The sequence below is a fragment of the Ochotona curzoniae genome, unplaced genomic scaffold (assembly GCF_017591425.1).
Source record: "Ochotona curzoniae isolate NIBS_2020 unplaced genomic scaffold, NIBS_Ocur_1.0 contig_2723, whole genome shotgun sequence".
NCBI lineage: Eukaryota > Metazoa > Chordata > Mammalia > Lagomorpha > Ochotonidae > Ochotona > Ochotona curzoniae.
The window spans coordinates 20,762,419-20,775,958 of record NW_024465573.1 but is presented as its reverse complement, the minus strand read 5'-3'; the positions used below and the strand labels follow the sequence as shown (position 1 = coordinate 20,775,958).

Sequence of the window (13,540 nt, the reverse complement as noted above, 5' to 3'; positions counted from 1 at the left end):
TGGGTGGGGAGTTAGGATTCCTGCCGCCAGGGTCACACAGCTTTTAGAAAGCAGGTTCAGTTCCATCCCCCCCTACCCCTGCGCCACCCCAAACCAACAACTGCAAGGATTCAGCCATTACGAGGATGCAAAAAAAAAAAGAAAGAAATTCCACCCCAAGTCCTTCCAGCCCCCAGAAACAATATACCTGGGGCTCTCTCCATGCACCCACACACACACATGCTCAGCTCTGTCACCATGCAGCTGTCCAGGCATGGAAATGGTTAAGTCTCCCTCACCACATAAATCAAGAGTTCAAGGCTGCAACATACCACAATGATTCCCTCTTTACCTATGACAAGAACCAGAGAGGGACTGAAATCCCAAGCATCCTGCGACGGCTCTCCCGGCCCGCACAGGTTACGCCGCCAGGGTCAGGGCCGCGGACCTTTAGCGGCAACATTCATTTCCTGAACAGGACAGGTTCTCCTGGCCATAAAGCTAATAAGAACTTCCTCGCACGACCAGCTCGGGTTGACGGGCTACTTGTCACTGGCCACGCAGGAGGAGGGCCCTGGTTCCCATTAGCGGGTTATGATGCCAGGTGCTACTAATAAGGTACATTGGGAAGAAACAAGAGCCTGCTAGGCTGCCTCTCCACTCTGGAAGCAATCAGGCCTCCTCCTTGGCTTCGGGGCTGGGGAGGGGCCTTGTTCCAAGAGATGGACAGGGAGGGCACAGAGATTAGGGGCAGGCACAGCGGTCGGAAGGGGGGAGCACTGGGGGTGGTTTGTCAGAGTAGACCTCAGCGGCATCCAGTTCGCTGAGCAGCTTAAATAGATTTCCAACCATCCCTCCACATTTCCCCCAGCTCCCATAAAAGGCTCCCCCAAATTAACACTAATAACGCTTCCCCCAGTACCCCCGGGCCTGATGGCTCACCCCAGGGCCATTACGGTCAGCCACATCTGCTTCTCACTACGGCAAGCAGAGTTGTGCCAACAGGCCTAATGGCATTAAAAGCCCAACGCTCAGCTAATCCACTTAGAGAGCAAGGCCGGGTGAGGGTGGCAAGGGCTTGGCAGCTCCCTTGTCAGGCTCAGGGTCCCAAGAGAAGGGAGAAGGATGAAGGTGGTGATCTCATTCGATCCGTTTGTTCTATAAGCTATACTCAGAGATGGGGCTGACTTCATGTCACAAAAAAGGGGATCCACTCTGAAAACACTAGGATGCAGTCGTACTTAATGCGGTGCTAGCATCAAATCCAAGCTGGCCCACCCTGCCCAGGTTTCAATGCCTGTACATGGCCATCAGACTGCCCGTGGCTTGCTGGTGTGCCAGTCCTGTTTCCTGCAGGTCTGGAGGTGATTGGCTGTATGCTCGTAGCTACCTTCACTTCTTACTCCTCAGCAGAGGATCTCAGCGGTCCTAGGAAGGGAGACTCGCCAAACTACCTCTCCTTTCCATCAAAATACCTGTGACTGAGTCTCCTACTAACTTCCTAGGCAATGAGCCACTGCTTCTAAGAAGCTTCCTCCCTAACTGGGATGTGTCCTACCGCAAGGCTGTATCCCAATCTGTCACCAGGTCAGCCTCCAGGACAGAGCGGAAGGGGAACAGTAAGTTTCGACTGGAGCAGGTTTCGGGTAAAATTTCTGTGCTGACAATGAAATGAGGGTCCCTCTGCAAGGCAGCACCCCCTGCAGCTACAGAGAAGCCTCATGGAGGCAGGATGCAGGCACAGCTCTCCCAGACTGAGCCGGCATCATAAGGACACTGGGACTTTTCAGGGGAAACAGTGGAAAAGGGGGTTTTCTGATTATGCTGGCATGGAATTAACAGCACCGGATTTTTATTTTTGTAACTGCATTTATTTTTCTCTTCCTTCTTCTCTTGTCTTGAGTCAGCACGAAAAGTTTCTATCACTGAGAGCTGATTTCTCCATTGAGATGATAATGAAATGGAACTCCTTGGACCCATGGACAAACCTGGACCCCCAGGTTTCCAAACTTCTGTAGCAAATAACACACTAGCTACCCAGGACCACAGGCAGGGAGGAGGCCAGGGCAACTTTGCCACAGACTAGCCCAGTAATCTCTCAAGCTTCCCTTGGCCCATCAACAACGTGAAACTAGCACCCACCTGTCAGGGCAGCTGGAGATACTGACCAGGAATGTGCTTAACCCAGAGCCTGATATGTGGGGGTTATTGTTGTGGCACAGAGAATTAAGCTGCTGCTTGAAATGCTGGCAACCAATATTGGAATACTGGTTCAAGTCCCAGCTTCTCCACTACTCACGTGCCTGGAAAGGCACTAGAGGATGCCTTAAGTCCTTGGGCCCCTGCACCCATATAGGAGAACTGGATGCAGTTCCTGACTTCTGGCTTCAGCCTTGCCCTGCTCCAACTACTGTAGCTCTTTGGGAAATAAACCAGCAGATGGGCGAACTCTCTCTCCTCTGCCAATTCTCCCTTTCAAATAAATAGAATAACTCCTAAATAAATAAATAAATGCTAAAGTTGCTGAGTCCACAGGCAAAAGCATCCCAACGGAAGGCACTCTGAAATGCCCAGTCCCAAGACTTGCTTGCAGTATCTTGGTGCTGGTGCCCGGTCTCTGCTGTCACCAGGGTGACATAGACACTGGCAACAGGACACTGTGTTGCTGAGCTACCTCGGCATTTGCAGCTGATGACAGCAGCACACTGCCCAGCTAAATTTAAACAAGGGACTGGAATGACTCATCAAGCCTCAGGTCATTGGGACAAAGAGTACCCTGGCCACCACAGTACATGAAGAGAGAAGCCTCTGGAGACCAATGTAGGGACACAGGGAGTCTCAGCTCAAGCCATGGGTGCCCAAGACGGCCGTGGCATGGTGCTCTGCCCACGTGACCCACTTCACAACAGCAGTGGCAATAAACACTCAACCTATGGCACAGCTCCCTGTGCCTAGGATTAAACATGTACTGATGACTCCTCATAGCAATCCAGTGAGTATCTACTAGCAGGATGCCCATTTGACAAGCAGGCATGTAGGCTCAGAGAGGTTAACTCACATAGCCACAGTCACACTAGCTAGGGGCTAGTGAAAGTAGGATTCTGCCCCAAAAGTTAAAAATGTGCACATGTATAAAATACGGCATCTGAGGTCGCAGTGCGGGAACGCTTTGGTCAAATTTTCTTTCTACGCAAAGAATGGTCACAGTCAGGGCTTTCATCAACCATAGCAGAAACAGAACCTGGCTAAGAAAACCTTCAGTTACTACAGAAAATTTGGAAAGTTTTCAAGGGGCAATCAAGGCACACCTGTATTCATTTAGCAACTTAAGTCTTATATTTTCACCTTGAGTCGGACTTGCTTTAATGTCATTCATTTAAATAGATTTAGATTCGGATTTAGATTTAGATTTAGATAGATAGATAGATAGATAGAGAGAGAGAGAGAGAGAGAGAGTTATTGGAAATGTTTTTCTCCTGGATTAACAAGAAATCAAAACTCTGTGATCCCAGTTTGATTCTATCAATTCAGGATAATCGGTATTGTAAAGATTCGTGATCGTTTTCTTCAAACAAGCCAGCCAGAGAAAAAGGTGTTGCTAACTCCAGTTCCCACCACCCCCCTCCACACCCCCAACTCCAGCAATTAGCAGCTCTGTCCAACAGTGACAGTGAATTAAAGTGGGACTTCTCACTGAGATGAAAGAGCGGGCAACTTTCCTTCACTGGAAATAAAAGAATTCGCCTTCAGAAGTTCCCGGAGTGCCTTCTACACCCCAGATGGCGGCGAACCCTAAGCAGGCTGAAGTACTAGAAAGTGTGGGCTGAACACGCAGCATCAAATCAGAACGACCCCCCGCGTGGTCGGCCATACTGCCAATCCAGATTCCAAAGCAGAGCAAAAGTCAATTAGCCGGAAAGTCTCCATGAAGATGTACGTGTATGCACAAGGAAAGTTTCTTAAGAGCTCAACAATCCAGAAAGAGTTCATCCAAATGGCTCATCTTTATAAACGAAGAAATTAAACCTCGGGGAGAAAAACACTGGCCATAGTAACACAGCTAAGAAATGCAGGCTAGGGTGCAGTCTCGGCACGCCATTGCCCCTGTACTGTCGGCTCAACATCCGCGCCCAAAGACCTGATGTCCAGGATCTCGGGAGATTATAAACTGAAGCCATACATCACCACCACCCCCCAAAAAAGATACTTCCTGGAAATAGAGACAGATTCAGAAAGGATTTGGGAAAATCTGTGAATGACAGAGGAGCCATAAATAGCTACTAGGACAAGCTGGTATACACCTGACCTTTAGCATTGACGTCAAGGAAGACGGCTGTAGCCTCCAACGGTGGTATCGCGGGGATGGAGTTGGCAACCAAAGACTGGGTCAGATGGCTCCTGCCCAGAACAGCAATACCCATGTGCTTATATGGCCTGGTGCAGAGTGCCCAGGACTGTGAATTAGAGGGCCAACTGGGCACCCGGCTGTATCCATTTATAGCTGTGCAGCCAGGGACTGGTCACTTACCTGCTCCAATCTCAGTCTCCATATCTGCAAATAAGAGCCAATAATGACCCACAATCCCTTTACCCAAAATCCTCAGGTGCTTCAGAAGTCAAAAGTGCTCAGCTTTTGGAAAGTGTTCTGCAGTCTACAGTGTTTAGCAACCCTACCAGAGTCTAGGGCAGCATTCTATAATCAAACACATTAATATTTTTGTAGCAAAACATATGAATATTCAAAATAAGCGGGATAAATATAGCCTCACGTCAGATCAGATTTTTGCTACTAAATGAGTTTGCCGCAAACTTGCATGGAGCCTTTTAGCCTTCAGAGCTTGCCAGACTTCATAATCACAGACAGAGGATTAAGGGCCTGTACCCTCTGAGGGAGGCCTGGGAGGGAGAGAGAGACAAAGTCATTTAAGGTGCTTTGCAAAGAAGGAAAATGCTCAAATGGGTAACAAGCCTGGCTATGGCTGCTGTTCTCTCACTATTCCACATCAGACCCTTCTCAATAAAGAGCTTGGTTTGACATCAAAGGCCCCCAGCAGAAATAAGAATGAGAATCAAGAGACCCCCCCCCCTCACAATCTCTAACCTCCTCAAAGTGACCTGGATCAACAATAACAGCCCTCTTCGTGGTCAACCACTGGAAACAGGGCAGTTGGCCATCTCACAAAGATAAAGGCAAAGGGCCAACAAGGACTTGGGCACCTCAAACATATGGCTCATGTAACCTTTGAGCTGGCCCCAGAGAAATCTCCAGAAAGAGCCAGGCCCAGAGAGCTGACGGAACCTTGCCTTGTGGCTGCTGAACAACTCCTCAGTCCTCAGATAAAAGCTCTGACTCTGGGCAGGATATACAGTGCAGCTGGTGCAGACCCCACTCACAGAACTCCTAAACACACAAAGACCAGCTTGTATGAACCTAGAAGGAGACTAAGGTGACCCCTGAGAAGTGTGCTCCCAATATGAATCACCTGTGTTGCACCTTGGATTCTTGTCACCTACACATAGAACTCTTGAGAACAATAAGGTAGACCTGGACCACCGAAGCAGTACCTCAACCATATCTAAACAGGCCTAGTGCAGAGCTGCTCCAATCTTTTGAGATAAAGACCTAGAGAGACAGAGAAGGCCTAGAGGAAGTGAGTCAAGCCTTCTGAGGCCTGAACCCACCTCTCTTAAATACTGTGGGCTCACGGGGGAAGGCCTGGGGGATTCAGCGCTTCTCGGGCCTCTGCTAAACAAACTGGCTAACCAATTAGACCACTGTTCCGACTTCATTGGGATTCCTTTTTTGGATTCCTTTTGGTAAGGAAGCCCTGCTTCATTGACCAGGCAGTGTCTTTACCCAATCTCTCCAACAATCTGACTACACCTGACGTTGCTTTTGCATCTTGTTATTGGCTGCAAGGCTCATAATACACAACTTCTTCATGCTTCTTTCTAACTAGGTGCCTGGCCAACAGGTTCACCCCTCCCTCCACACTAGACTGGGGTCATGTTGAGGCCAAAGCTACAGGTGGGACTCCACAACAAACAGCAAATTCCCCCTTGCCTCTCTTCCCAGCTCTCTGCCTTCCTCTCCATACCCTTTTTTGTTTTTAAAAGATTTATTTGATTTTTATTGGAAAGGCAGATACACAGAGAGCAGGAGAGAGAGACAGGGAAGATCTTCAGTCAGATGATTCACTCCCCAAGTGACCTCAATGGCCGATGCTACTGATCCGAAGCCAGGATCCAGGAACCTCCTCCAGGTCTCCCACGTGGGTGCAGGATCCCAAGGATCTGGGCCGTCTTTGACTGCATTCCCAGGCCACAAGCAGGGAGCTGGATGGGAAGTGGAGCTGCCGGGATTAGAACCAGTGCCCATATGGGATCCCGGCGCATGTAAGTTGAGGACTTCAGCCACTAGACCACCACGCTGGGCTCTCCATATCCTTTCGCTCTCCCAACAGAAAAAAAAAAAAAAAAAGCTAGAACAACCACTAGGGACTGAAGCTTTACCAACACTCTAGCCTACTGACTTAAAAAGCAAATAAAGTGAACCATGTAACCTATTATTTCATCACAGTCATCCACTGCTCATATTTCCAGCCCTTTTCATGGCTCCTTGGCACCAAACTCTCCCACTCAGATATGGTTTTGCTCTGCCTTTTTGTAGTGGTAGCAGTGATGTTTTTTCTTCCACCAGAGTTATTTTTTCAGATCTTTGATGGGAGTGGGTAGAGAACAGCAGAAAATTGGCAGGTAGCGTAGTTAGCCCAGGAGCTGTGAGAGGAAAAGGCCTTCCACGGAGTGCATGGAGCCAGGACCCAAGGGGTTGCCACAGTCAGGACCAAGCACACACAGGAGTATTTTTTCCTCTCCTTGATTTCTTTTGACCCCCACAGCTGTCCATGGAAGATGCCGTCCCAGTGCAAGCTGCCTGGGCTGTGCAGCTGACTGGCCCCCTCAATCAAAAGCATGTTCTCCCTGTCAACAGCCTTCCACGTGACGCTGAGGAGACCAGGACCCGTGTCCCACTGTCACAGGCTCAGAGGGACAGGGATGATGTCCCCCAGGGATGATGTGGCACTGTCTCCCAGGCCACACAACCCCCATGGAAAGGAGCACCGTGGACGCTGCAGAACCCAGAACCACAGCAGATACTGCAGAAATGAGACCCAAACAAGGACAAGTAAACAGAAGGGTCACCTGTTCACCATGGTAGGGACCGCAAGCCAGTTACAGCCCTACAGGTTTCTACATCTTACTTCATTCACTCAGCACCAACCCTAATACTCAGCTCCATTTTTAACCAACAATACTGCCAGGCTCGGCAGGTTCAGTAACAGTAATGCAGACAGTCATCTGACATGCCTACCACCACCCACCTGGGCTCTCTGCAATGGGACCGTCACCCTCCCATCTCGCCCAGGGGGAGTGAGGACCCCACCGGCCAGGAACAGGGACGTCTTTGGAGAGCCCTCGCAGGTGTAGGAAAGCACGCAGGATCCTATGAGAGCCAGGAAGCAACATACCCACACCCATTTCTCAGCACACCGCTGAAAGGACTTACACAGCAGAGGATGACAAACCTAGGGGTCAAATGTGGGGAGGAGCTTTCCTCCAGAGGAAAGTGTGAGAACAAACCCAGCTTCGGTCTATTTCTGAGAGGGACGGATGTCGGGAAGACACACCTAGGTGGCGGTTACTTTTCGTACCCACCGGGGCGGGGGGATGTGGGGGGAGAAATGGGCTCCATTTAACAGCTTGTTTTTCCACCAAGATGGGTCTCCAAACCGCAGCGTCGGAGCAGGTTCCGGGGAGGGTGAGCTGCTCGGCTTCCAGAAACTCAGGCCCCACCACCCTCACTTACTGCCCACGCTGAGGCAGCATCAGAGGCCCTGGGCTGGGTGCCATGGGGTGCTCATAGGCAGGACCCACATAAGCCCAGCCACAGAGCATGGAGGGTGACTTCTTGCCACCCTGCCTGTGACCTAGAAGCCGGACAATCAAATGACGGGCGCACAGCTTCTCATGGACACCAGAGAGAGACAACCCTGCTTCAGAGTCCCCATCTCAGGAACACCCACGGGCAGGGCTATGGGAACAACATCACGCTTCATCAGGAACAGAAGCTGTCCTAACAGCTCCCTGAATGCTAGCTGAAAGGAAACAGAAGCCAGCAACATTTAATTCTGTGTGAGCAGAGATGGGACAGGAGTAACACTTCACAATCTGTAAGATCAAGACACTTCTTCCCACCTTGAATGTTAATCAACCAGCCCCCAACATGTGACTGTAGGAACAGCGACCGAGAAGGGACAGTGAACGTAAAGATGCACATTCGACAAGAGCCGTCTACAGCAGCACCTCTTGTCGTCTCGGCAGCATCCAGTTCCCCACCTTCCAAGCTGCAAACAGTACCAGCCTTCCATTGCAGGTGCAGAACCCAGCACCTGAACCTGGAAACACAAGCAGGTCCAGACTCAACCTGAACTCGCCTCCTCCTCACCTTCCCTACACTCCTATCATTCCTAGCAGAGGAGGGTGGACTAGATTACAAAAAAAAAAAAGCAAAAGGGAGCACCCCACCACCAAAAAAATGAGATAGAAGGGTCTAAGACCCATGAATTCCCTAATCCTAATGGCTTGAAAAGACCTCCAACCCTCCTCACCCCACATTGAATAATGTGCCCTCCTACCCCATCCCTACCCCAGAACTTTGGAAGAAGTATTCTTTCAGGGAAAAAAAAAAAAAAAAAAGATAGCAAGGTAAAGAGAGGAAGCTGGTCCCCAGGTGCAGGAGCAGCCAGGATCTTAGAAATTCTGCAGCAGGTGCAGGACTGCAGCGAGGCCTACCTGTGCTGCTCCACAGCCTCGTTGTCAGGAAGCTCAACTCCACACACACTGCACTGCTCGCCCATGCTCCGGCTCTCCGACTTCATGCCCACCGCCAGCTCGCCCAGCTTGCTGAACAGCTCCCTCTGGATGAAGCCCTGCGGCAGTAGCCCCCCATAGGTGCTGAAATCCATGGAGACGGCCAGGGTGGGCTGCACGTGCAGGCCAGAGGTCACCGAAGATGGCATGCTCAACACGGCGTCAGCCTTGTGGTTGGGCAACACTGAGTAGATACCCAGGTGTTTCTCGGTGGGCGGTGGTGCGGAGTGCTCCAGGCGGCCCGGAGGGCCCTGGCCAGCCTCAGCTGGGGGTGGCAGCTGCTCAGCGCTCTCCTCCCGCCCGTAGTGCAGCTCCCTAGCGCTGGTGATGACACTGCTGCGTGTTGGGGTCCCAGGACCCTCTTTGCTTCTTTCCTCTACTTTGTCCCCCAGTCCTCCTGAGACACTGGACTCAACTGGCCCTGGACTGTCCTGGCCGGGGACCTCATCCACCTGCATCATCTCTGTCTTCACCTCGGCCACCGCAGGGTGCCGCCCGGCCAGTGTCGGTTCCTCTGGTCCAGCAGGTGGCTGGAGCGTCCCCTGCAGGAGAGACTGCCCTATGGTCATCAAACTGTCCACGGCAGCTTTGGTGGGACTCATGGCTGAGAGACCAAAGGAGGTGGAAACAGAAGGGCCCTGGCCCACCATAGGCCCAGCAAGGCTCTGTCCAGCCACACTGGCGTACCCACTCTCCTCGCTGGAATGCTTCGAGATGAAGATGTTCTTGAGGTACCGAGCCTTGCGGTCCTCTTCTTCCTCTGCCCCACCATCAGCCATGGTGGCCTCTGTGTCATTGTCATCTGAGGCCTGGATGGTCTCCAAGATTTTCAGGCACTGCTCCTCCAGGTACTCGATCTCCAGGATCTCAGCCGCATACAGCAGGTCATCCAGGTCTTCTGCCTTGGCCTGCAGCGTGGCCGTGTAGGCATACTCCAGAATCTGCTGGAAGGTCTTTGGCGAGAGGAAGTCCAGAGTATAGTGCTGGCTGTTGCGATGGAAGAGGATCTCAAACATCTTGCTGGTGCAGGCCAGCACCGTCCGGTGGGCGTGGAACTCCTGGCTGTCCACCATGATGACAACATCACACAGAGTCCCGGCCAGCCGCATCTGGTTGGCCTTGCACAGCAGCCCAGTGGGGTGGCTGGGGTTTTGCAGCTGGATCATGCCCATCTTTGTCAGATCCATGGCGCTCCCCTCGGCTCAGGCATTAGGCTCCCCTGGCGTCTCTGCTCTGCGTGGCGGGGCACGGTGGATTTCCTGGACGAGTGCAAGGGACTGAAAAACAGAAGCGGGCAGAGGCAAGAAAGATGAGAACCAGAGGCAGACAGACAGCATCTGCAGGAGGCATGGCACTCAGCCTGCTTCGCATCCCCACTCGCACAAGCCCCCAGCAAGAGGAAGCTGCCTAAAGGTCTACAAATCTGCCTTTACAAGCCCAGGGATGATGAAAGTGACAATGTTCTGGCACAGCACGTGCTGCCTCCTCTGCTGAGTGACATCTTGAATGACAGTGAACCATGAATTACAGCGAAGTCCTCTGAACCTGTTCCCAAGCAAGGCCAACATTCACTAGAAGGAGCTGCCCAAGCATCTTTATACAATGAAGGAAGATTTTGAGCCCCTCCTTTAGGCAACTTACATATGCAACTTTGCCCTCAACCTCCAATCGTTTGATCTCTTAACACAAAGCAGTTTTTAAAAACCTTGTCGTACTTGGTAGCCCCAAGAATCAAACACAAATTCTTCTGGGACTTGCAGGCTGCAGTTGTGGGGGCCACAGACAGCCACGGACAAGGGGCTATGCTCGCCTAGCCCATGCTCTCACCAGCCAGTGCCTTCCTAGCTACGTTTCTGCCTGCTTTTCTCCTGATTGCAAAGCACAAGCAGACCCCAGGTCCTGAGACCCTTTCCAGGTTACAGGAACACTCAAGCAATCTGCATCCACTGACTTGTGGGGGGAGGGCCTTCAACCACAGCTGCCTTGAAGTTACTGCACATGGAACCCAAAATTTGGATTCTGTTATGTGTGCATACACATCAACCGGAAAGCTCTAATCCATGTGCCCACACTTGACCCTCCTACCCTCAAGCGCTCAAAAACCTGAAGAATGGGCCATGTGGGTACAAAGAGTAATCACAGGTGGCTGGCTGTTTTCCCGCAGCCAGGAGGGTTCCTGCTTGGCTGGGTGTGGCCTCCAAGGGTGTCCCACAGGAGTTAGCAAGTGGCAACCAGGAGCAGCAACTGATGCTGGCCATGGCTCAGGGGTACTGCAAGTGACAGTGGCAACCAGAGTGGACCTTCTGAGTTACAACCAGCAGGAAAAATAAATAAATAAATAGCCGGCCAGAAGACAACTGGCCTCTCCCAGAATCTGTTGGGGCTCGGCAGCCCATTACAGGAACATCGAGAAGAACTCGCGGGGCCTGGCTCCTCTCAGCCTCTGCCTAGCTATCTGCTGGTGATATTGCAGCGCGACCGACCGCGAGCGCGCAGCCAGCTCTCCCCAAACACGGCTCGCCACCACGCCCAAAAGCAGTCCTACAGGCTCACGAGCCACCAAGCTCCCACAGAAATAAAGGGTTAACAAGACACCTCGTTCCAGACACTTCGGCTGCCCAGCTCCAGTTGGGGACCGTGGCTGTGAGAGTGGGACGCCCGTCCACACGCACCTCGATTCCCTGTGCTTTCTTGCTCGGACACCGAGTTTTCGGTGGAAAGTAGGGGGCAAATGGTAGAATGGAAGCTTTCCCTCTCTCTAAACCAGCCCTGGGAGTTATCCCGGAGACCTGGGGCACCCGTCTCCTCACTCCACGGCTCCGCGCCGGGCCGCGCGACCCAGCCAGCACTGGCTACCGCACGAATCCCGCGGCGCGGGTTAGGGGGAAGCCGGCGCTAACCCGCCGGAGCAGCGGACACCTAGCGCACGCTTTCTTTCTCTCTCAACACTACCAGCTCTCAGAAACCCCCCACCGAGACTTGGAGACTCGGAGTTTGGCAAACTTAAGAAAGCAACTTTTTCTGGGGAGTCATACGCCTGAAAGAAAAGGAGCCGAGCCAGGCAGAGGGAAAGCGAAAGGCGAAGGCAAGTGCGGGCGGGCTGGACACCGCGGCCAGGAGGCGGACCCGGCCCGCTGCGGAGGGGAAGCACAAAAGCCCTACAGCGAAACGGGCGAAGAAAAGCCAGAAAGGGTCTCCAGGCTTCCTCTCGCTCCAACCCCGTCTCCGACCTGAGGACCGTGACCCCCCGGGGAAGCGATGACCAGGGTCCCCGTTTCCGCGCGGGCGGCGCCAGCTGCCAGCGTGCCGGGCCCGGGCAATGTCGCGAGCGTCCGTTCCAAAGAGGCGGCAAGCAAGCCGGGTGTGGAGCGCGTCTGTGTTTCAGTGTCTCTCTGGCTGGCAGGATCGGGCGCGTTTCAGAGGCGTGCGGGAGTGCGTCAAGGACTGCGCGAGCCGGTGCGCCCGCGGAGGGAAAGGCATCCCGCACGCATCAGGTGCAGAGCCCGGGCACCCACCGAGCGCGACAGGGAGCGCACGGAGAGCTCCGGCGCCACGCACCGCTCCTGCCGAAAGCCGAGAAAGGCCCGAAGCGCTGGGGAAAGAGGGACCCTCCAGAGCTTTCTTCTCCCAACCAGTCGCCCAAAAAAGAGGGACGAGTCCAATGAAGAAAAAAAAGAAAGGAAAAGAGCCCACCGGCATTTCCGAAAGAGCAACAAAACGCAAGCATGTCTCTCTCCTGCTCCCCTAGGCGGCCCTGATTCCACTCGCCAGCTCCACTGAGTCCAGCTTCTCAGCCGGCCGGCAAATAAACACACAAATACATAAGCCACAAGCCTCTCTCACACCCGCGCCCCGGTCCGCATACGTATGAACCCCCTCCGGCCCCTCGCTGTAGCAAGCCTCCGGTTCTCCGACCCCCCGCGCCCGCGTCCCCTTGTCCCGGCAGCCCGCAGTGCCTTCCACCTCTCACCCGGACGGTGCCCTGCAGAGGAAAGGCTGAGAAGGCAGCTGCGCCCAAGCTGACAGCCGGGGCTCCCCCTCTACGAGCTGACCCCAGCCAGCGGCGGCTGTGGCGGTGGCGGCTGCAAGCCGCAGGACGGGAACGCGCGGGATAAAATAAGGTACAAGCCCAGGGGCCGAGTGGCCAGAGCAAGCGCGCCCCCACCCCCTCCCGCCCTGACCTCTCCGGCCCCGGGGCGCCCGGGCGCGCGGCACTTGGCGGGGCGCTGCGCCCCTCCCCGGCCCCCCCCCCCCCCCCCCCCCCACACACACACCCCTCAACTCACCGCTGCCGAGCCGGGCTCCGCGGGGTGGGCGTGCGGGCCTGCCGGCTTGGGGTTGAGGGGGGAGAGGGGGGCGTGTGCCTGCCTCGAGGAGGGGTGTTGCTGGGGAACTGTTGCTCTCGGGATCACGGCGGCGGCAGCGGCGGCAGCGCCCGGCAGTTCGCAGTACCCGCTCTCATCGCCCTCAACTCCTCTCTGCCGCGAGGTTAGCAAATCACCACAGGCTGCGGCGCCTCCGCCGCGTCTCACGTCAACGCCGAGCCCCCTCCCCTGCGAGGCCCCGGCGCCTCTCCATCTTTAGTGCTGGCGGCCGAGCGCGGCTCCCTGCCCACAGCTGCCCCCTCCGC

At 53.9% G+C, this 13,540-nt stretch overlaps 1 protein-coding gene across 1 annotated transcript in view; it reads right to left on the bottom strand.

Annotated features, from left to right (window-relative positions):
- Window positions 1-13,268, bottom strand: part of ZBTB16 (zinc finger and BTB domain containing 16) — a 183,166-nt gene extending 169,898 nt beyond the window's left edge. The window contains exons 1-2 of the mRNA XM_040976966.1: window positions 13,197-13,268; window positions 8,833-10,187 (exon numbers count right to left, since the gene is read on the bottom strand). Of these exons, the coding sequence (XP_040832900.1) occupies window positions 8,833-10,097 (1,265 nt within the window). The 5' untranslated portion in view covers window positions 10,098-10,187; window positions 13,197-13,268. The remainder of the gene's footprint in view (window positions 1-8,832; window positions 10,188-13,196) is intronic.
- Between the last annotated feature and the right edge of the window lie 272 nt (window positions 13,269-13,540).